The following is a 24386-nucleotide window of genomic DNA, read 5'->3' on the forward strand; positions in this document are numbered from 1 at the left end:
GCTGAAGTGAGGTGTTCTGAGGACGTCTTGGGAAAGGATTTGTGCAGAATTCCCAAGATGCCCTTTTTAAGGTCCTCAGGATGTCTTATTTGTGCTGTGTGGAACAGACCTGTTTCTTTTTCAGTGAGCTTTTAATTTGCGAAGAGGGGACTTGGTGTTTGTTGAATAGTTATTCCCTGGTTCTAAGTCACTTGAACGTTTATTTGGATGGTCTCTTTGGGCCTTTCCCCACTTACCGTAAGCCCCGCGCTACTTGAGGAGAGTAGCGCGGGGTTCCTCCTCCCTCCCCACGGCAGGTGTAGCTGCCACAGCGCAGTTGCTGCCCGACGCAAGTGCACGCTGTCGCTGCTACTCTTAGCGCTGGGCATCCCAAGCACTCTTCCTAATCGGCGCTTTGATCTACTCCTCCGCACAGAGCGCGGGGTCGTGGGGACGCCTGGGCGCGCGCCTGGGATGCCGCGCGCTGAGAGCAGCGCGCGGCATAGGGGGGATGGAAGGGAGTGGGGAAAGGCCCTTTCATTGTGTCGGGAGCCACCTTAAGGTGGAACAAAGGAAAGGCCCCGTGATGTGGCCCGATGTTTCCTAACGACCCAGGCCTCTCTCTTTTTTTTAAACCTAGCTGGTAGCTAACTTGTTCTTCAGCCATGCGCAGTTAGTAGCCCAGCAAAAGACCATGATGGGAATGAGCAACTCCAGCAAACGGAAGTACAAACCCCCAACCATTGCCTCGAAATTCCAGCAGTCGCTCCTAGAACTGGTGGAGAAAATGGAAAGGTGAGCCGGAAGGGGCATTTGCTACACACGTAGGGATGAGTGAACAGGGTTTCTGCATTTAGTGGTTTCCTGCAGGCATGAGCATTTAAGCCGATTTAAGAGCCTTTAAGTCTATGCACCTTAAAGTTTATGAGCCTTTCAATCAATGAGCACTTAAGCCAATGTAAGAGCCTTTAAGTCTATGCACCTTTAAGTTTATGAGCCTTTCAATCAATGAGCACTTAAGCCAATGTAAGAGCCTTTAAGTCTATGCACCTTTAAGTTTATGAGCCTTTAAATCAATGAGCACTTAAGCCAATTTAAGAGCCTTTAAGTCTGAGTCTTTAAATCAATGAGCATTTGAGTCAATGTAAGAACCTTTTAGTCTATGCACCTTTAAGTCTATGAGTCTTTAGGTCAATGAACATTTAAGCCAATTTAAAACTCATGAGCATTTAAGTCTTTGAGATTTATGTATTGACAAAGGCTCTCATGGCCGGAATCAACCGGCTATTGTGGGTTTTCTGGGCGGTGTGGCCACGATCTGGTAGTTTTTGCAACTAACATTTCACCTGCATCTATGAGGTGGAACATACATATACTGCACTGTGCAATCGTCCTGCAATGTTCCACAGAGAGAAATGCATCTCATCGTGCCATGCCTCTGAAGATGTCGGTCACAGATACCAGCAAAACATTAGGACCAAAAACTACCAGCCCCCAGCCCCGCAGCCCAGAAAACCCACATCAGCTACTTTGAGATTTAATCTTGACATTATATATTTGGGTTTTCATGGGAAACTGAAACTAAAAATGTGACCAGTGAGTAAAGAAGGCTGAAACCTTCATTTGTGATCTTCCCATCACTTCTCAGCAGGAGTGGCTATTTGTATTTTGCTGTGAAATTTTGGTGTGTTATTCAAAAGACTAGATTTGTGGGGAGATGCGTTCAAGTTGCATTTTCCCCCCACCTGTTTTCCTGATATATTTTCCTGATATGTCTCTCAGAAGCGAAGGGAGGCTTTTTGTACCATGTGGAATTGGCATTTGATGTGAGGGTTTTTATCCGTTCTTGATGTGGCTTGTTTGGAGACTTTGGGAAAGGTATCGGGCAGAAATCTGTCCAGCTAAGGCCCCTTCCGCACATGCAGAATAATGCACTTTCAATCCACTTTCAATGCACTTTTCAGCTGTGCGGAACAGCAAAATACACTGGCAAACAATTGTGAAAGTGGATTGAAAGTGCATTATTCTGCACGTGCGGAAGGGGCTTAAGTGTGGTATGTCAGAATTGGCTTTGCAAATTCTTCAAAGATCCATTTTCCTTCCTTCTTTAGAGGAATCCGGGTCTCTCGGTTGCATTTATAGCTCTTTGTTTAAGTCATGCTTCTTTGTGCATGGAACAGGTTTTGCTGCACTAGATACGTGTCTTTCTCACTTGCAGATGCAACCCTTTCTTCATCCGATGCATCAAACCCAACAACAAAAAGGTATGCAGTGTGTTATCATTGAAGTCGGCGCATGGGTGGGGCAATTTAGCCTTGGTTACGAACCACTTCACTTCATCTCCTGGGACTGTTCACACAGCCACGCAAACCTGATATAGAATGGCAAGCACCGGTTTTGCAGTTTAACCCTCCTAGCATGAAAACTCCATGATCTGAAGGTCCAAAATGTAAACACCTGCATAAAGATGTGGAGAGAGGCAGTTTCGTATAGTGGTTAGAGCATTGAACTAGGCTTAGAACAGTGGTGGCGAACCTATGGCACAGGTGCCAGAGGTGGCACTCAGAGCCCTCTCTGTGGGCACGTGCAAACAGAGTCGCCCCCCTCCCCCACACATCTAGGCTGGCCTGGGCTGCTGGGCTCGATTATTAGCATTAAACCTAAGAGCTAGTTTTGGGGAACCAGTGTAGGTAACCCTGATAAACCCCACTGATTTTCATGCGAAGAACTAAAGTGCGATCCTTTACCTGGGAGTAAGCTCGGTTGCTGGCAATGGGGCTTGCTTCTGAGTAAACCCTCCTAGGGTCGTGATTTACCTGTTGGAAGAGTTCGATTTCGATTTCGAATACCTTTAATGGCATATAAATTGTTTAAGATTAACTGTTGGAAGAGTTGCACGGTTGCTTCAAAACAAAACCACCGACTACCACCAAGCTTACTCCCGAGTAACGCACGCCTCGGACCCAACTATTTTTTTTCTAAACTAAAACCTCAGTATTCAGGTTAAATTGCTGTGTTGGCACTTTGCGATAAATAAGTGGGTCTTGGGTTGCAATTTGGGTGCTCGGACTCGAAAAAGTTCGCCATCACTGGCTTAGAGGGACGCAAATTCCTATCGCCACCTTTTCCATGAAGTTTGCTAGGTGATCTTGGGTAGCCCCATCCTTTCTCTCGGCCTAACCTACCTTACAGGGTCATTGTCGGGATAAAATACAGAAGGGAAGAGTGATCCCCACCTTATAGGAAAGCTGGGATTTAACAATGTATAAGCAAAGAAGGTGTAGTTGACTTTTTTGCCCAGGCTCTCTGTTTTCTCACCCAGAAGCCGGGCCTCTTTGAGGAAGACATCGTCGGCGCCCAGCTGAAGTACTCGGGGATTCTGGAGACGATCCGTATCCGCAAAGAAGGCTTCCCTGTCCGCATCCCCTTCAGGATCTTCATAGACAGGTACGGGGAAAGGGGCTCTGGTCCAGGAAAGCATTGTGGGCCGCGATGCATTTGGATTTGAAACAACTTGCATTGCATGCGGAGGAACATAACTTGCGTTGTATGCTGAGGAACATTTGCAGGATCGTGTCCCCCTGTTGCGGGCAGCTCGCAACACCGTCTGATGACCTCACACCATCCTCGATGCTCCCGTGTGGACCAGCCATTGACGGGAATACGTTCCTGTCTGAAAATGGATTTGAGACAGGTGCCCCTCCCACCTTCGCCCTTCCTTCCCGCAGGTACCGCTGCCTCGTCGATCTCCGTCCTGACTCCATGCCCGACGGGATGTACTGTGTCAAAGTACTGACCAAACTCTGCCCGGTCACCTGTGATATGTACTGCATTGGAGCAACTAAGGTACAGCTGCCATGTCCTATTATTGTAGCAGCATTCCCATGGGTTGAAACTTCATTTGTGCGGTTTCCGTCCTTTGACAACAGCCTCGACATCTTCCCCTCCTCATGGATGGCTTCCCTCAGAGCCTGATCTTTCAATTCTCAATCTTCTATTTCTGTTTTACTGTTTTATATGACACATCATGTCGTAAACCATTCCAAACCAGTGTAGGTAGGGGGCGGGATTCAGCTGGTTTGCACCATTTTGGCAGAACCAGTTGCTAAAATGGTGCTTGTAAGCAACCAGTTGTTAAATTATTTGAATCCCACCACTGGTACAGTCTAATAATCAAATAAATCAACAACTTTTCCCTCGCATCTTTAGCTGTTCATGAAGGAAATGTCGTTTGAGGGATTTCTGTCTATTTACAACAACCCTGAAGAATTCCCCTCCTCACAGTTGACTCCATACTAAGCATGGCTTCCCTCAGGTGCCTGATCTTTCAACTTTCTCCTCACATCTTTAGCTCTTCATGAAGGAAAGTCATTTGTGGGATTTCTGTCCCTTTACAACCTTGAAGGGTTTCCCTCCTCACAGTTGACTCCATACTAAAAATGGCTTCCCTGATCTTTCAACCTTCTCTTCACATCTGTAGCTGTTCATGAAGGAAATGTCATTTGTGGGATTCCTGTCCTTCCACAACCCTGAAGGATTCCCCTCCTCACAGTTGACTCCATACTAAGCATGGCTTCTCTCAGGTGCCTGATCTTTCAACTTTGTCCTCACATCTCTATCTGGTCATAAAGGAAACTTCATTTGTAGGATTTCTGTTTTTTTACAACGCTGAAGGGTTCATTTCCTCACAGTTGACTAAATAATAAGCATGATGTCCCTGATCTTTCAACTTTCTTCTCACATCTGCAGTTGGTCATGAAGCTTCATTTATTGGATTCCTGTCCTTTTACAACCTTGAAGGGTTTCCCTCCTCACAGTTGACTCCATACTGAAAATGGCTTCCCTGATCTTTCAACCTTCTCTTCACATCCGTAGCTGTTCATGAAGGAAAGTCATTTGTGGGATTTCTGTCCTTCCACAACCCTGAAGGATTCCCCTCCTCACAGTTGACTCCATACTAAGCATGGCTTCTCTCAGGTGCCTGATCTTTCAACTTTCTCCTCACATCTTTAGCTCTTCATGAAGGAGTGCGTCTACCAGCAGTTGGACAGCCGGTACGAACGGATGATGCACATGGCGGTGTTGACTCTCCAGCGGTACACTCGGGGTTTCCTGATCAAGAAGCGCTTCTATGCCCTCCGGCACAAAATCATTCTCCTCCAGGCCCGGTCCCGTGGGTTCCTAGCCAGGTGCTCTCTCAAATAGATATAAATATAATTTTGGGGAAGGGGGGGTAAATGGCGGCCCTCACCAGCCCCCCCTCAGTGTCCGAATATGCACTGAGGTAACACACTTGGGTCCGCATGGTAACAGGTTGGATGTCCAGTGTGGGACTTGTCATAATCCTTCAAACCAAAACATCCTGTCTGTGCAGAAAACTAGGAATGTCAGTAAGAAGGATTCTGCTTTTGTTTTTATGAAGAGAGATTATTTTCAAACGGTGGTTCCCGCTTACTGAAGTGGTACACCTCAGACTTGGGTTTAACTAGGCCAACGTTAAACTCTGAATTAATTTCCTGGTCTGGGTCAGTTTTGAATGGATGTGTGTATGTGGCAGGGTCAATCCTCAGATGTTGTTGATTATCGGGGTTTACCAGCCCTTAGGTGGGGGCTGGAGTTTTCATGGAATTATAACTGATCTCCAGATGACAGAGATCACTTTGCCAGAGGAAAGGGCAGCTTCAGAATGGGAACTCTATGGTACACCATAGAGTCTAAGAGAAACAGAAGGAGCAGCAGTGGCGCAGGAGGTTAAGAGCTCGTGTATCTAATCTGGAGGAACCGGGTTTAATTCCCAGCTCTGCCGCCTGAGCTGTGGAGGCTTGTCTGGGGAATTCAGATTAGCCTGTGCACTCCCACACATGTCAGCTGGGTGACCTTGGGCTAGTCACAGATTCTCAGAGCTCTCTCAGCCCCACCCACCTCACAGGGTGTTTGTTGTGAGGGGGGAAGGACAAGGAGATTGTCAGCCCCTTTGAGTCTCCTGCAGGAGAGAAAGGGGGGATATAAATCCAAACTTTTCTTCTTCTTCTTCTTCTTCTTCTTCTTCTTCTTCTTCTTCTTCTTCTTCTTCTTCTTCTTCTTCTTCTTCTTCTTCTTCTTCTTCTTCTTCTTCTTCTTCTTCTTCTTCTTCTTCTTCTTCTTCTCCTTCTCCTTCTCCTTCTCCTTCTCCTTCTCCTCCTTCTCCTTCTCCTCTTCTTCCTCTTCCTCCTCCTCCTCCTCTTCTTCTTCTTCTTCTTCTCCTCCTCCTCCTTCTTCTCCTTCTCCTCTTCTTCCTCTTCCTCCTCCTCCTCCTCCTCCTCCTCCTCTTCTTCTTCTTCTTCTTCTTCTTCTTCTTCTTCTTCTTCTTCTTCTTGAGCGATGTCATAGTCTTAGACAGATTTCTTGAGCCCTTCGGGGGAGGGTGGTTTAAAAATCTAATAATAAATAAATAAAGTGATGTCATAGTCTTAGATAAACAGATGTTCTTGAGTGATGGCACACCCCTCCTGAGCTCCCTTTCTCTTGAAAAACACCACTTTCCCCAAGCATTGCCCCTCCAAAATCTTCAAGAATTTCCCCAAGCAGCAGTTGGCAGCCCTGTTTGATGACACTTACATTTTGGTCTCTGAACCCCGCTGGTAATGAATTCAGACTGGAAATTGACATTACAGGAAATATGGCGCTCCCTTCTTTCCTCCCAACCCACATCCCGTTCTCCCTTCTTCCTGTGATATCAACATCTTATTTCCTTTCGCCAGCCTTGCATCATTGTCTGTTGCAAGTTACATCACTATGATGTCATATTGCACATCCGTCTGTGCTAGATATTATCAGGAAGAGGGGATGATAGTACTGGCAGTTCGGTGGAACTTTTAACATCTAATTCTGCCCTCAGCCATCAAATAATCCCTCATAACCAATCTTGTAATATATTATCTCTACAATATAGTTTGCTAGGCATTTCAAAGGCTCAATCAGCACTGAAAACCCTCCCTTAGATTGTGAAGCCCCTAGGGGATGGGGCGGTCTACAAATCTGAACAATAAATAAAATAAAATAAATAAATTTTGTCATAGCCCAGACCCTGAAAGTTGAAATGTGTCTTCCATTTCTGTGTAGAAACAAGATGTCCCAGGTCTGGACACTGCCTCGATTTCTCACCCTGAGTCATGGTTGCTATAATTCTGTGTGGGTCTTTCCCCATAATATTAAGACAGTTTCCTCTTCTTGCAGGCAAAAATACTCGCGGCTGAGAGGGACCATCATCAAGTTCAGGTGCCTCGTGCGCATCTACGTGAACCGCAAGAGATACCTCAAGGTGAGTCTTGTGTCCTTTGTCGTTGTGGAAGGGATAGTCCCAGGCCCTTTCCACACAAATCTCCCGAAACGTTTCTGAAACGTTTTAATTCTCCCCTTTTTCGTCACACTCACCCCCTCAAAACGGTTCCTGACTGCTGCTATGTGATTTTTTCCTCTCTTTTTTTGAGTCTGCGTTGAATCGATATTTCAATGCTTCACAGCCCCATGTTGCACTTTATATTCCTCGTATACTCAATGTTTTGAAGATTGCCCCCCCAATAAAAGAACAAACAGACAAATGGTGCAAATAAATAGGTGAGGAGGATCTACGTAGTTGCCCTTAAACCAAGTCAAACCTGGGCCCTTTCCCCACTTACCCTTGTCGGAGGGTTGCTGCGCGCAATTCACAGCGCGCGCAATTCCTGGCGCGCGCCCTGGCTTCCCCACGAGCGCGGGGTCATCAAAAGGCGCCATTTGAAAAGGCGCCAGGAATTACACGCGCTGAGGGGGTGCAAGAGAGGCAGCGTCGGGCGGCTGCGTTCTCGCCGCCCCTGAAGTGGGGAGTGCAGCGTGACCCCGTGCTACTTTAGGAGAGTAGTGCGGGGCTTAAGGTAAGTGGGGAAAGGGCCCTGGTGTCCTCTGATTAACTGCGGGTCTCAGTCAAAGACAGATCTGATATCCTGTAACTGGAGGGGCCAGAGATAAAATCTAGGATTCTCAACATGCCAAGAGGGGGCAGAGCCCCCCTGACAGCCACCATCTTTGAACCGCTGGTTTGAGACCCTTCCAGTTTTGATACACAAAGTTTGCTCCTTTGCTACCGAGGTTCGGTTGAGTTTCACCAAATAGGAGCAGGTTGGCAGAGCAGCATAATTTTCTTCCCAGGAAGAGGGTACCTAAACTTGCTTCTCAGGAAGACAGTACCAATTGGCTTCCAAGGAGGATTTTAAAAGGGTCTGGGATTGGTGCAGATCAGCAAGGTGTTGATTTTCACATCTTCCCGCTCGCACCCTCTGCCATTTCTTCAGCGTGGCCTCTCCTGCCTGCCTTTATCCCTCTGCTTAGGATAGGCAGTTGCAAGCAGAAGGGGAAAATGCACCAAAAATATCTGTGCAAAGCTGTGAATGTTTTTGCATTGTGTTGTTTTGCCCCATTTGGAAGCAACCACAATCTCCACATTTTTCCTCCAAGGGGAAGGGACAAGAAATCCCTTTTCCTTGTTTACCTGGATGGTGGCATCAATGTATACTCAGGGGATAACTGATGTGAGTTAAATTGTCACGTGCACCTTTTCAGCCATTCTGCCTCGACTAGGGCGGTTAAAGAGAAGGTGGACTTCAGCCAACATGTATTGTGCGTGTTACAATAGGAGAATCCACATGTTCTCTTTCCGTTGTTCCAAAGTTTGCTCACTCGGACTGTGTGGTCCGTTTGCTTGTTTAGGCCAGTGCGGTTTTACAAAGATGTCCAAAAAAAAGCCACCCGTCCCCAAGTGAATAGATCCTAAACCTGTATTACCTGTCTGGTAGGCGACTTGGAAAGGTGCCCCACCCACAGAGGGGAGCGCAGGTGTGTGAAACATTGCAGGAGGGACCAAAGAAGAAAAGAAAGCAATTGTCAGAATCAGGACTGTTTTTGGTCCCAGAGCGGCAGCTTTGAAATTTGGGTGAAGAGACTGTATCATAGAATCAGTTGCAAGACACCCCCAAGGGCCATCAAGTCCAACCCCCTGCAATGCAGGAACACACAATCAAGGCACTCCTGACAGATGGCCATCGAACCTCTCTTTTAAAAACCTCCAAAGAAGGAGACCCCACCACTCTCCGAGGTGGTGCATTCCACTGTCGAACAGCCCTGACTGTCAGGAAGTTCTTCCTGATGTTTAGGTGGAATCTCTTTTCCTTCCCCTTGAACCCATGACTCCTGGTCCTAGTCTTTGGAGCCGCAGAAAACAAGCTTGCTCCCTCACCAACGTGACATCCCTTCCAATATCTAAACATGGCTATCATGTCCCCCCTTAACCTTCTTCACCAAGCTAAACATCCTCAGCTCCCTAAGTCTCTCCTCGTAGGGCATGGATTCCAGACCTTTTATCATTTTGGTTGCCCTCCTCTGGACCCGTTCCAATTTGTCAATATCCTTCTTGAATTGCAGTGCCCAGAACTGTACACAATATTCCAAGTGAAGTCTAACCAATGCAGAATTGAATGATACTATTACATCCCTCAATCTTGACACAGTATTCCTATTGATACAGCCCAGAATTTCATTGGCTTTCTTGGCTGCCACATCACAATGCTGACTCATGTTTAGTTTGCGGTCTACTAAGACTCCCAGATCCCTTTCAGATGTATCAATGCTATCAACCTCATAATAGTGTTATGTGTAAAGGAAAAGCCGACTCTCTCCTAACTGAGTGTTTTTTCTGACTGCAAATTGGAAGTTGCTTCCTCTGAAGCCAGAATAAGAAGGGGGGTGGGGGGTGGACTGATGGTGACAGAGTTTGCTGGAGAGAAATTTATTTTATTTGTTTTTGTCTACTTTGGATTTCTATCCCGCCCTATCCCCGAAGTGCTGTGTTCTTGTCTTTCAAATGCATGGAAGTGTAAGGAAGATAATTCCCTAAATTTTCAGAAACGGCAGAGAGCGTCGTGAAAAAAAAATCTGGAAAAAAGACCGCAGCTGGTCTAGGCCACAGGAGGAGGAGGAGGAGGAGGAGGAGGAGGAGGAGGAGGAGGAGGAGGAGAGAGAGCCGCAGACTTGATATAATGCTATATAGCTGCTTGCTGCCACCAGATCAGAAGTGGAGAGATGGGGAGAGACCCCCGTACCATTCAAACCCAATCCCCCATCCCCAGCCAAAGGGTCTCCCACCCCTGTGTTCAGCCAGCCTCCTCCCCGAACCCCTCTTTCCAAACTGACCCTTTGCTTATTCCCCTTACCCCGCCCCCCATATTCTTGGTGACACCTGTACCCCACCCCCCTGACAATAAAGGATATTTGAATTGGAAATATTTCATTTTATATAGGGATGTGTCCAAAAGTCTGGGAGGGGGGAAATATGGAAAGGACTATTTGGGGGAGGGGTCGGGGGAGATGGTAGGCTACGCCACAGGGATATTAATAAGAAAAAAAACACAGGCCTAGGATTGGCTGCGGAAGACCCACTTGGGCACAGATGAAGAGATCCTATTGGCCAGGAGGTATGATCTCATTTTTAAAAGGAGGGATGAAAAAGGGAGGGTACCACTCTATTGGCTGCGGTTAGATCCCATGGTAGATGGGAATGCCATTTGATTGGCCCAGCTCTAGATTCCGTTGGTCTGACAATCTACAGGCAAGAGGGGAATGTCTGGGAGCTATGAAGCCTAAGTGGAACCTCCATGTTCTGAGGCATTGTACCTGTGTTTGGGTGGGGAAAGAAGGGGAGGCTCCAGCTCCTTTGCCCTGCTTGTTAGTCTTCCGTGGGCAACGGGAACCCCACTGGCAGGTAGGGGTCTGATCCAGTGTGGTTCAGCTTCCGAAGCGTCTTCAAGGGCAGACCCTACATAAAGTACATTACAGCAGTCTAATCTGGCAGTGACGGAAGTCTGGATCACAGAGGCCAAGTTGGTGGCCAGCTTGCAGGCTTGGTGTCGGTGATAAAACATTGTCTTTGCCATCCTGAGTGCATGTTTCTCCAGGGTATGGGAAAAATCAAGCCATACCCTATAGCAACAGAGTCCGCTGCAGAGAGCTGGACTCCATTAAGTGCTGGTAAAGTCAGCCCCCGTACCTACCCAGCCCCACAACCCCCATTTTTGTAGGATTTAACTTCAGTCAGGTCTCATGTAAACAACCCCCTACAGCATCCGGCACAAGGCCTGGGCCGAGGTTGGCTGCTTTTCAAGCAGTGTGACACCGAACTCCAAACTTCCTGACAATCTGTTACATCTCAAACCCAGAAGCAATAAACAGACTCTTTAATGTTGATCAGCAGTGTTTATTGATAGGCATCGAAGCACCCAGATGGACGAAGCCAGTTCTGGCGAACCTGAATTTCGCCACCTATTTTATTCTGATGTTAATCCCCCCTCCCATTTTCCCAAAGAATGTGAGAAAGAGTTAGTTTAGAGCTAAGGCACCCCAAGGTCGGCAACAGATAGAGATAGAGATCCACCTGGCCTCCTGCCTCCACAGGACAACAGAAGCAATCCCGTTTCCCATGTGACCAAAGGTGTCAGGGGTAAGCCTAGTTATCTACTCGGCATGTGAAGCCATAAAGCAAAGAGCAAAGATCAAGGAAAGAATGCCCCAGAACATACAGTGGTAACATACAGCAGGCTGGTTACATATCTTCGTAGCAATTACATTGAGCTAGGAATGCATCTCAATCAACTAGATCCAATCCCCCTGACACAATCTCTGCCAGAGGGCGCATATAGATATTAAGCAATATAAGGCCTTTCCCCTTATATCTCCGCAATGAAAAGGGGCTGGTGACTTCCTTTGAAAGAAAAGCTTTGAAAATTAAATACTTACTTTAAATAAAACAAAATGAAAAGAACCCGAAACACTGATTGTGATAACATTATATTACTATAACTACTGATTTAAAAAACCCGCCCCACAACTCTGTCCTCCGCCCCTGGAGTCCCACGAGGCATCTGGAGCGGCTTTAACAAAGGATGCCCAGCACCAATTATATCGGCAGAGTTAAAAGTATGAGTCAGCTGGACTCCCTAAGCAAACATCAGAACCTTTAACCGGCAGCCGGCACCCACCCCAGCCCTGGGCACACAACAGCTTTGCAAAACGACTGAGTGGGCACCATGAAAAACATCCACAAGGGCACAGTGAGTAGCTGGTGGGAGCAGGCGGGAATCAGGCCACAGTTGGGTTGTCTATCCCTTCTCTCTCTGCACATGCTCAGAAGACACATTTTAAAGCATCAGCCTCCAAATGCGCAAAGGGTGTGCCTTCCTTGCGTCAGACTGTTTTGTAGCACACATGTAAAATTGTCACTTGTTTGGAGAGAAAAATACTGAGACGTTTCAGGTTGGCAGCTCCAGGCGGAGGGATTCCCAGAGATCTGGGGGTGGGAACCTGCAGGAGATAGAGAATGAAAAGGGGAGCTCAGGGAGGGATGCTGCCGTGGGGTCTTCTCTCCAAAGCAGCCAAGTTCTCCAGAGGAACCGGTCTGTATTGTCTGGAGGTCACCTGGAATTTTGGGAGCTCTCCAGGCTGAACCTGGAGGTTGGCATTTCCCCCCAACTCCATTCCAAATTTGCCATGAGCAAAACAAGATCCGGGTGTCTTCCTTCACGGCAACGCTGCTAGGGACGGGACACCCTATTTCCCCACCGCAAAAATGGGACTATTTCATGGAATTAACTCCATTGGGATCTGCACTAATACTGAAAGTTAAGTGGTGCTTGAAATGCTGTTTGGATGACCGCCTCCAGCACCTATTGGACAGCGCCTGTGACATTATTTCCGATCAACTGGTCCTCCTGTATAGCTTCTGTCTTCTGTATACTTAAAAAAAATTAGTTCTTGAAGCTGAGTGTTTACCTACTGAAATTTTGTGGAGTCCTTGACCTCTCTTCTCCATTGCCAAATCTGGGTTGGAAAATTCTTAGAGATTTGGGGTTGGGGCAGAGTTTAGGGACGGGAGGTAATGCAATAGACTCCTCCCACCAAAGACTCCATTTTCTCGGTGGTCATAATTCCGGGAGGGGGGGTCTACAGTCCCCTGGAGGTTGGCAAAAAAAACAAACCCCACACACAAGATGGCAAAGAAGAGAAACTGCAATTGTCTAGCTGGGAAGATTGTGGTCTGCCTTGTATGGCTGACTTTTTATAATTAAGATTCAAGGCAGACTCTGAAATAAAAAAACAATGCAGACCGAGGAGAAATATAAGACCGGGATTACAAAATTAGAAGACAGTCTGGGATAGAGGACAGTCTGGGATGGAATCGTGCCATAAATAGTACAGAAAAGGGAATTCCAGAAGACAGAATAGACAGTAATGCAAACAGTAGGCGACAATCCTCTTCTATTTAAACAACAGCCAGCCACACACCTTGAGTTACCTGGATCTGCTTATTTTACCAATTTTTCACCCATATGGCTGTGCTTTGCCTTATGGGAGCCGCAGTGGCGTAGTGGTTAAGAGCAGGTGCATTCTAATCTGGGAGGAACCGGGTTTGATTCCCCGCTCTGCCGCCTAAGCTGTGGAGGCTTATCTGGGGAATTCAGATTAGCCTGTGCACTCCCACACACGCCAGCTGGGTGACCTTGGGCTAGAGTGGGGAACAGCATATCAAATCAAACAATTAAATGGGTATTAAAAACAAGTAACGTTAAACAACTATATCTAATGGTGGCGTACATCAACAAAAAATCATGCTGGAAAGGCGGAAGAGTGATGTTCTATATCCTTATTCAGGGTCCACGGTTTATTTTATTTATTTAATTTAATTTATATCCCACCCTGTCCATTGTTATGTGGTAACGATGGATAGTGGTTGGGAGGCCAGTGGATTAAGATGGAATAACAGGTAGCCTCAAGTAAAGGGCCATTGGGATATCCCCATCTTGCAGGCCCGTGGGGCAGAGAGGTCAACTGCATTTCTACAGTCAAATTCTCCGCTCATGACCTGAGTTCGATCCCGCCAGAAGTCGGTTTCAGGTACCCAGTTCCCGAATGACTCAGTCTTCCCTCCTTCCGAGGTCGGTAAAATGAGCTGGGGGTAAAATGTCAACCACCAGGGAAGACAACGGCAAACCATCCCATAAACACTGTCTGCCTAGGAAACGTGATGTGACGTCACCTCATGGGTTAATAATGGCCTGGTCTGGCAAGAATCATTTTCCACCTTGCAATTTAAATGTTTCTCGGGGCATTGGGAACAGACCTAAACCGACACAGGAGTCTTTTGCTCGATGAACCCCATTTAGGGCAGCTAAAATACATGCCAGCGGGCCAATTTCGATCTCCTCTTGGGGTTCAAATAATTATACCCAGACTACAGAAACATAAAACTATTACAAGAATTGGTGGGATTCAAGCAATTTAACACCCGGTTCCAAACTCATCAATTCTCTCTCCAAGAACCCTTCCACACATGCACTTCCAATCAACTTTCAATGCACTTTGCAGCTGGATTTTACTGTGCAGAATAGCAAAATCCACTTGCAAACAATTGTGGAAGTGGATTGAATGTGCGTTATTGTGCAAGTGTGGCAGGGCCCCAAGAATCTCAACACTTGACGCAGGGTGAAAGGTGCTGCTGATGTTTCCTTTTCAGCCGGAACTGGATTCCACGTCACACATGTGGAGGTTTGCCATCACTGACCTCAGTTGATACACAGTCTGAGCCTCATTAACCTTTTGCCTGGAATAAATTTGGTTAGCGGAGTAAATAATCCATGGACGCTGCTGATTAGCTTAATCCCGTTCCGCACGTGCAGAATAATGCACTTTCAATACACTTTCACAATTGTTTGAAAGTAGATTTTGTTATTCCGCACTGTAAAATCCAGCTTCAGAATGGATTGAAAGCGCATTATTCTGCATGTGAGGAAGGGGCCTTAGAATAAAGTTAACTAAAGATAGGGGAAAGGTGCATGGATAGCACCCAATAAACAACCCTTTCGAAGCTGAGCTATGTCTCGCTTCCGCACTTTGAAAGATGCTACTGAAATAAAGCAGAGGGAAGTGATTTTTGCAGTTCCTTCCAAAGATGCCCACGTGATTTAATTACACATTCTATGTAGCAATATATCAATTGACCAGTGAACAGGAGAGTCCCCTTTTTAATGCAGGTAACTCCTTGCAGAAAGAACTTTGCCACTCAATATCCTTTAGGTGATCTATCAAAATTTCTCTAACCACGGAAATCTGCTATGCTTTCAGAGGAAAGAGGAAGAGCGCCGGAAAGCAGAGGAAGAGCGCCGGAAAGCAGAGGAAGAGCGCCGGAAAGCAGAGGAGGAGAGGAAAAAGTTGGAACAGGTAACAACAAAATGGGGTTTTTGTTGTTTACGGGGTGGGATTTCTGGTCTTGTAAGGCTAATAGGTCATTGAGATAGGGGACTTGGAACCCACATGCATAACCTCACTCCCTAACATGTTAGTGTTGGCTCCGCCTCCTGTGGCAGCCATTTTGCAGTTGGCTGTGCCTCCTGTGGCAACCATTTTGCGGTTGGCTGTACCTCTTGTGGCCGCCATTTTGTGATGGGCTCCACTTCTCATGGTAGCCATTTTTAGTCAGAATTCCAAAGGTACCCGCAGACTCAAAACGCTTGGGGATCCCTGCTCTAGAGGGCCTTCTGGGGGCATTGTCCAAACCCCAACCAATACTCACCGGTTGCTTACCCAGTCCCAGCAAGATCTGCAGTGTGAATTTCAGCAACCAGACCCGGCACCCTCCAGCGAATGTTCTACTCCGACGGAGGATCAGGAGTGACTCTCTTTCTCTGCGTCCCCCGTCAGGAATTGTCCGCACGAGAGGTGATGAGAGTTTCGACCTTGGAAGTCCCTGCTGAACTGGTTGGCCTTCTCAACACCGTGGCGGGTACGTTCTTATCGGCCGGGATTCCCTCCCTGAGGGATCCGAGGCCGATATGAATGGCAGGCCCCAATGGACAACCGGTCCGGAATCCCCGAGGGGGAGGGCTTTCACAACCATTTTCTCGAGATCTGCTCCGGATGACGGGTTTTATCATAGGGGGAGCTATTTCTCAATGCATGATGGGCAATTTCAAATACTGTCCCAGACTAGCATTGCCAACTTCCCGAAAATCTCCCAGAATTGCAACGGTTCTCCAGACCATGTGGGTCAGTTCTCCTGGAGAAAATGGTTCTTTGGGGGGGGGTGCCATTTTCCCTCCCCATCCCTAACCCTGCCCTCCCCAAGCGCTACCTCCAAGCAGCCAGAAATGGCCAAACTCGGAGTTGACAACCGTAGCCACTTTCCGTGGTTGGGGTGTGAAGCAGACGTGGCTTGATGGAGTCCATTCTTTAGTGCAGGTTTGGTTAAAGCTGTGTCCTTGCTGGGCGTTATCTATGTGAGCTCTGTCTGTCTTATAGTCCACAGACAAGTGAACGAAGACTGCATAGTTCCCGTGGCCCCTCCCAAGATGCAAGCCGATTCACAACTGAGCCTGCCCCTCGTCATCAACAATTACCCCATGTCCAAGTATGTGCGGACCCATTTCAAGGTAAGGGTGCAGAGAACTGAGCCAGGAAGTGAGGGACTCTTAAGGAGCCGCACCCCATCAAACATTTGTTCTGCCCCTCCAATCAGCACTAGGGTTGGGGTGAAACCCATTGCAATTCTTCCAAGGGTAAATTCTCAATGTAAACAAAGGAAGGAGCTGAGCTAGAAAGCCTTGAATCCTCTCCTAACTCGTCCAAATTTGAATTCTCTATGCAATTGGCTAGAATGGAATAAGCAGTTAGCAGGCCTGAAGGATCCTAATTTTAAAAACCTGACAGGTGACAAAAGATGTCGGAAACTTTTTGGCACTTTTCTAACATTTGTAATCCTAGCTCTATTACATTGCTTATTAGACCGCTCGTGTTATTCCATCATGTTGCATTATACCACATACTCACCTTGAGTCTCAAGTACAAAATTGGTAAATAAATAATGGAACACAAATCAATAAATATTGAAGAAAATAAATAATGATGGGCTGACCATCATTGTATTCAGTGGCCTCCCTCCTCCAAGAAAATCTTCTGGCTGTGAGCCAGCTTGAAGCTAAATAGGGTCGGAATGCATCCAGTCCCCCAATGGGGGACATTTCAAGTAGTGTCCTTTGCTGTTAGCTATTTCCTCACAACGTTTGAAGGTGATGAAGAACACACATGTTGTGGGCTGGTACAGTGGTTAGCATATCGGACTAGGATCCGGTCCGGGGTGTGTGTGTGTGTGTGTGTGTGTGTGTGTGTGTGTGTGTGTGTGCGCGCGCGCACGCGCGCGTGTTCCACCTCCCGTGGCAGCCATTTTGTGGATGCCCATCCAGTTTGGGTCGGAAGTCCAAGAGGTTTCCACAGGCTCAAAAATCTCGGGGAACCCCGCCGTTGGCAAAGAGACAAATACACAGAGAGAGAAGGAGAGTTCCTCGATTATAATATCTCCAGCGTTTCTTTTTTTTTTTCCTGATGGAAACCTGCCACCTGTCAAGATTATTAGACGAGTCAAATATGGTGGGAAAATGTCCAACTCTGGGCTTAAAGAACCGACGTGGTGTAGTGGTTAGAGTTTCAAAGTTGGACCTGGGTTTGAATCTCCATTCTGCCATGGAAGCTTACTGGTTGATCCTGGCCCGGTCACACACTCTCGGCCTCACTCATGTCACAGGGTTGTTGTGTGGATCAAACAGAGGAGAGGGGAGCGACGTGAGCTGGCCTGGATTCCCATTGCAGACAAAGGTGGGGTGTCAAATGAATAAATAAAGGTTGCCATTTGCATAACGGCTTGAATGTTCTGGTGCAATCACAAGAGGGTTGTGTGAAGGGCCAAAGATGAACAGTTTGCTCTTCTCTCCTCCCCCAGGAACCAGTTTTCGGGATGCTCACCAAGACTCTGGCAACTCCTTTGACCCACCTGGACGACTGGCTAGTTGTAGAAGCAGTGAATCTGTTCAAGTTGGTACGTGTCCATGCGTTTTATCCACCTGCCCCTCCTCTAGACCACTTCATGCGTGGGGGGGCGTGGGGTGTGTGAGGGGCACCGGAGGAGGGGTTGTCTCTGGATGCAGTGGCGTGTCTAGGCAAACTGGAGCCCTGGACAAAACCTGAGTTGGATGCCCCACCCCCATGGGCGGCCACCCTCCCCCACCGTGACCAAACAATGATTTTTTCCACTAGGTCGTTTCAAAGTCACCATCGCATTATAGAACATGCCCCAAACTCACAAATCTGAACACAGCAATGGGCCATGCCACACAGCAGAAATAATTTTTTGAAAAAAATTTCAAAATGCTTTCAAAATGTTTTATTACTGGTTTTGATGCTGTTGTTATTATTGTTATTTTCCTGCTTCCTCACAGAACCTCTGGGATTTTTGTCATTTTTCATTTCCTACATACAGAAATCTATGTAGATTCCATTCTGTAAAGGATTCAATGGTGTTGATGGTGAAGTAACCTTGAGTGCATTCCACAGCCCGGGCGATGGGCCAGCTTCTTCGGCGGAGACTTTATCTTTGCGCGGGAGATGAGGACTCCGTTCCCATGGGAAGCAGGAAGGGGGGATGGGGTGAATGGTGTTATAACCTGTGCCTTTGGCGGGAAGAGTCATTCCTGCCACTACGTGTACGTGAGCTTTCTAAGATGTCTTAATAAACGGACTTTTGCACCCAAAAAGCCTTTTATTTCTGCTTCTATGGAATTCCTTACATTGTAGGAATCGCTTAATTCATCTATATTCTAGTGCATTGGACCTCTGGTGTCTTGACGTAGAAGGTTGAATGTTACTCGCGGAAGATGCGGTAGCCCCAAAGAGGGCTCGACCTTTCCCTTCTGGATCTGGAGGAACGGCAGGAGAAGCGGGGCTAAGCTGGTGGCTCTTTCCACGTCCTCGTATCATGCGAGTCTTCCTTTACTCCGTTAAGAGCAGGGGTGATGGCATTATAGGACATCATGAGCGTTTAGGCGCTGTCTATGGATGCGCCAATGGATCGAGATCTCTACCGTTTTCGTGTGGATTACAAACCTCAGATGCAACGCAATGGAGGAGAGCGGGCCTGACCACCTTTCATCGGCAGCAGGAATCCATTGAGCGATTCCTGGATTTCGTTTTTTGGTGATGCTCCCAAGGAACCACCGTGGCACAGCACTGGGGCCGATCAAAAGGACACGGGACTAAACCTGGAATTGGGAGGGTATCCGTGCAGCTTCCCAATCCGGACTGATCAGCTGACGCGCCTGAAGTGCCTCGAGGAGCCACCGGTGAAACTCACAGCGACTCACGGTGTCTCGATGTACCGGCTTCCAGGCAGCGAAGAGTCGAAGAAAGCCTGCACTCCCAGCCCGGATCTGTTCCCTCTCCCGCCGAAGACTTCTGGGATGAGGAAGTGGGGCTCGAGATACCCAGAAGCATGGACCATTGAGCGCCAGCTATGGGAGGAGCGGGCACGAACGTTGCAACAAGAGCGAAACCTGCAGAGAGGGCGGGGAGCGGCAAGCAAAGAAGTCAGCTCGAGTTGGACGTGCTGAAGCGGCGCTCCAGCGACAATATGCCCAGAATCTGTCAGTCCTTGATAAAGTCCTGGAACGCTCAGACTGGTTTACAGCGGCAGCGAAAGCGTTCAGGCCCTGCGCCGCATAAAGTGAGCTCACTGAAGCCCTTAAGCGGACGAACTGGCTAAATTGGAGCGAGAAAAAAAGCTGCTTTGCATCGCCACCAGGATGCATTGACTTCGCAGGAGAGGGAGGCTGGCTGGTTGAAGAGGAGCTAAGGAGGCAGCAGACCGAGGAAGCCCCAAAGTTGGAGTCTATGCTGTTACTGATCCGCGCCCGATTGCCAGGGGACCCGCGATACCTGGAGTCACCACTAGCGCCAGCCCGGCCAGCGCCCGATTCGGCCCCGTACAGCAGCTGCCTGCCAACCTGCTCAACCGGCAACCACAGCCCAGCGAAGTATGGGAAGCCGTTGAGCGGGGCTATATCGGCTTGATACCAGCCGTTTTGATGGGACTGCTTCCAAACTTCCTACTTCATTTTGCAACTCAATGCCCGCCCGGAAGACTATGATGATTTATACCCGGTCTGGTAAATAAGGGACATGACCAGGTGCCGTTGGGGGCGGCATTTGGTTAGCGAATATTTGGATTTTAAAGGTGAAATTCTGTTCTCAGGCTGCCAAAACAGATCCGGCGAGGTGAAACATAACATCAAAACCATCCAGCAAGGCAACACCGTTTGCAGAATTTGCCGGTGAATTTAAGTCGCGGCGGCTGCTCGACTTCCTCGAGTGGCCTGAAGCGCTGGAAATGCGAATGCGCCACCGGATACGGTGAATGACTCTAAGTGAAGCGGTGTTTTAATTCCGGGTTCCTACCATTACTATTGCAGATTGGATCAGTTGGGGTCCCAAATTGGCGTCTCGTTTGGAATCTGGCTTCGTGCGGTATGCGCTTAAAAGCCACTACTGTGTCCACCAAGTCAAGCCCGGCATTCCCCGGGAAAAAACCACCTCTGAGCATGCGTCGCCGACTGGGATTGTGTCTTTACTGCGGGCGGTCATCTAGCCGCCAGCTGTCCCAGAAACAAAACCAACGGCTCAGCTCAGCGCCTCCATCTGCCAAACCACCCGCAGGTCAGGGCCGCCTCCGGCGGGCTCCAGATCTAAGCGGTCATCGAAGAAGCAGAGGAGGAGACAGCTGTTTGCCTTTCTTCAGCCCCATGGACATGGGCCTGACTCTGGCGGTGAGTGAAGGCAGCGGCTCCATTACTGTCAAAGCATTTCTGGCCAACCCGCTAAACACACTTTCGCATTATAGCCTGCGGCCCTTGTGGATTCAAGGCTGCTCCCACTGCTTATCGGCCCCAGGTGGTGAAGGCTAGGTCTGGACCAGAATTCCCCTGGCTAAGCCAGCACCATTCACCCAAATGGGCGTAGCCCCTCGAGAACGAAGGACCGGCCCAGTACAAAGAAACACAGCGGTTCTCTCCTCGTTGCGCCCGACCATTGGGGAAAATTAGTTTTATTTTAAGCCAGTGATAAACCTCCATAGTTTTGGGCATGCCTTGGTTATTGTTACATGAACCAAAGTTCATTTGGAAAAACCCGGATCTTAAAATTCACTGAGAAGCCCTCCCTGCGGTGAACATGAATTGGAAAGCCAGCGTCTCCTGACACACACACCTAAGCTAACTGGCGATTATACGATTCTATTGGCATCCACCTGCATATCATGATCTAGCCAGAGTTTTAGGAGCTTAAGAATGCGATCAGTTGCCACCCACAGAGACACTGACTGCAAAATTATTGTTATATACAACCAGAGCAACTACCCAAAATTAGGAATCCACCGCATGAGTCCCAATGAGGAGAAGAACCGTGCCTTCTTGAACCAAGAACCTTGCTGTGGCGGGTTCATATGGCGTTCTAAACACACCTGCGCTGCTCCGTTTGTTTGTAAAAAAGAAGATGGGTCTTCTTGACTTGCACAGATTGTCGAGGAGTCTCAATCGCGGTCTCCTGTCGAATAAATATCCTTTGCCTTTGATCAAGGACCTTTTAGATGCAGGCAAAGAAGCATTTTACTAAATTGGACTTGAAGCTTACTACAGAGTGCGTGCTGAAGGCTATGAACACTTGACTGCGTTTAGCAACACAAAGTTTGGACGAAGTTGAATACTTAATAATGCCATTCGGGTTAAATTAGGGGCCCCGGGGATTTTATGGCCCTTATCAGCAAGTTCTCCATGATTTATTGTACAAAGGGTTGTGGTATACTTAGATGACGTTTTAATTTTACTCACAAACCATAGAAGAGCATGGAAATATTGGTTCGGAGGTATTAGAAGCGTTTGTAACTCTCTCTTTGCCAAACTCTCAAATGCTGTTTCATCGGGCCTCCATTGACTATTTGGGTTACGGATCTAAGCCGAGGGCTTGAAAATGGATCCTGCTAAAATTGGCGCGATACTCAATGGCCTGCCCCACCAACCGCCAAGAACTCCAGTCTTTTCTTGGTTTGCTAATTTCTGTCGTGACTTTATACCCCAATTAAGCTGAACTGACTCTCCCTCTCACAGACCTCTTCGCACTAAGGGTAAGGATCCACTTTTATCCCGCCAAGCCGGGGCCCCCCTTCCTGGTCTGAAAGTGTCAAACAACCTTTCAACTCTTAAAGTCTCGTTTACCACCGAACCTATCCTCGCACCCTGACCCAGATCTCCCGTTTGGTTCGCGTGGGCCTTCGGACAAAGCACTTGGGGCAGCCTGTTGCAGAAAATAAAGATGGTAGGCTGGTTCAGTGACATCCTAAAGGTTCTCTGGTGCTGAACTCAGCGCTGGACTGTGGGAGATAAAGAGACTGCGGCCATCAAAGTAGCACTCTCCACTTGGCCACTGGCTGGAGGGGCTAAGCACCCTTTCAGGTTTTGGTCGGATCATAAAACCTGGCAGCTCTTTCCACCCCCCCTCAAGATATCATAAAAGAAACAACCCGTTGGGCGATTTCTTTCGTTTCTCTTTACAGTCCATTTTTCCCTGGAAACCAATAAACTGGCTGTAGCTCTCGCCTACCGGGGAGGGTGGAGCTGCCTTATACAGAGACATTCCACGCTGCTGTTCTTTCCCCTCCCAGTTGGGGTTGGCTGTCCACCGATCTCAGCAGCTCCTCCTCCTCCACCCCATTCTGGTCACCGTCTCTCGCTTTCCTCTTGAGAACTTGAGGAGGTAGGGGCTGCGAGAACCTCCAGCAGAAGAAGTGACTCCCCAGTGCGTTTGGACCAGGTTTGGCGGAGGAATGTTGGTCGTCACCTCCCCTCCGCAAAGCAGGTTCTTGAGGCTTGCCCGCGATACCGGTGAAGCTGGACATTTTTGGCTTTTGAAACTCTGCATTTAGCCCGCCGGCAGTTCTGAGTGGCGGCGCAATGGAACGATGAGGGACATACATTAAGGGCTGCCTTGCTTTCGGTTTGTGCGGAGAAGCCAAAACCATCGGAAAGCCGCTGGATATGAAACCCTCTCCCGGTGGCCTCCGCGCCAGGAAGTCATCTCCATGGATTTTATTACAGATTTGCCGAGAATCACATGGCAGCGGTTTTGTGGGTGGTGGTGGATATTTCTGACAGCCCATTTTATTCCATGTTAGCTTCCATCCCTCGGCTCCTAAGTTGTAGCGGCTGTTCGCGCATGTTTTGCCGTCTGCATTCGCCCGTTAAGGTGGTCTCCGACCGTGGCCCCAATTCATCTCAAAGTTCTGGAAAGGCGTTTTAGGGTTATTGAGGGGCCTTTGACCCGTCGCCGCCCTACCGATTCAAAGTGGCGGAAGAGCAGAACTGAACCCTAGAGCGGTATTTCGTTGTTACACCAACTACCACCAAGACAATTGGTCGCGAGCTTATTCCGTTTGCGAGATGCGCCTACAACAATGCGGTTCATAGCAGCACAAAGAAACCCTTTGAAATTGTGTCTGGTCGCTCCTTCCACGCCGTTATACAACTACCAGCGGCAACTGGACCCCCCAAATTTCAACAATGGATTTCATCCCTAGCGAGGATGGAAGGCGGTCCAGACCGCCTAGCAGCGAAGGACTCCCAAAAACTGCAGCGGATAAACACGCTCCCGGATTTTTCTCGCGTGTGGGCTCTTAAGGTGTATTTATCTACAAAAAAATCTCAGAGGCGTGCATAAATATTCCAAACTTGGCCAAGATTTGTAGGACCTTTTCAGATTACTAAAAGTGATTAATGATGTCACCGGCTTAGATTTGCTAACTCTCTTAGTAACATTCATCCTGTCTTCCATTCCAGCTTGCTTGCTCAAAGAGAACCCGCTTCGATGCCTGTACGACCGCTTGAGGAGAATTTACCGACTATTATTGATGGTCGCAAGCGCTCACGAAATTGGCGCTATCCTGGACTCTGGCTTTAATGCTTCAAAGCGCTTGCAATATTTAGTCTCTTGGGTGGGATATTCCTCTGGGTATAATCAATGGGTTTATTCGAAATATTGAAGCCCCACCCTTATTTCTGCTTTCCACATGCTCACATAAACCTGGGGGAGGGTCTTCTTTAAGGAGGCAGAGTGTAAGATTCAATGGTGTTGATGGTGATGAAGTAATAACGGGTGCATTCCACAGCGAGGCGATGGGCCCAGCTTGGCCGAGGAGACTTTATCTTTTCTTGCTTGGGGAGATGGGGACTCGTTCCCATGAGGAGCGCAGGAAGGGGATGGGGTGAATGGTGTTATAACCTGTGCCTTTGGCGGGAAGAGTCATTCCTGCCACTACGTGTACGTGAGCTTTCTAAGATGTCTTAATAAACGGACTTTTGCACCCAAAAAGCCTTTTATTTCTGCTTCTATGGAATTCCTTACACATTCATTTTTCATGCGGATCCTCGTGAGAGACAAACACACAAACATTTCCTGTGGCAGTCCCAGCGGGGCCCATA

At 48.1% G+C, this 24386-nt stretch overlaps 1 protein-coding gene across 1 annotated transcript in view; it reads left to right on the forward strand.

Moving 5' to 3' along the window:
• Window positions 1-24386, forward strand: part of MYO15A (myosin XVA) — a 97571-nt gene that overhangs the window by 32522 nt on the left and 40663 nt on the right. The window contains 10 exon segments of the mRNA XM_048494154.1: window positions 620-774; window positions 2198-2243; window positions 3302-3426; window positions 3708-3825; window positions 4993-5168; window positions 7195-7283; window positions 8110-8127; window positions 15707-15820; window positions 16336-16466; window positions 17810-17905. Of these exon segments, the coding sequence (XP_048350111.1) occupies window positions 620-774; window positions 2198-2243; window positions 3302-3426; window positions 3708-3825; window positions 4993-5168; window positions 7195-7283; window positions 8110-8127; window positions 15707-15820; window positions 16336-16466; window positions 17810-17905 (1068 nt within the window).

The sequence above is a fragment of the Sphaerodactylus townsendi genome, linkage group LG04 (assembly GCF_021028975.2).
Source record: "Sphaerodactylus townsendi isolate TG3544 linkage group LG04, MPM_Stown_v2.3, whole genome shotgun sequence".
NCBI classification, from domain to species: Eukaryota; Metazoa; Chordata; class Lepidosauria; order Squamata; family Sphaerodactylidae; genus Sphaerodactylus; species Sphaerodactylus townsendi.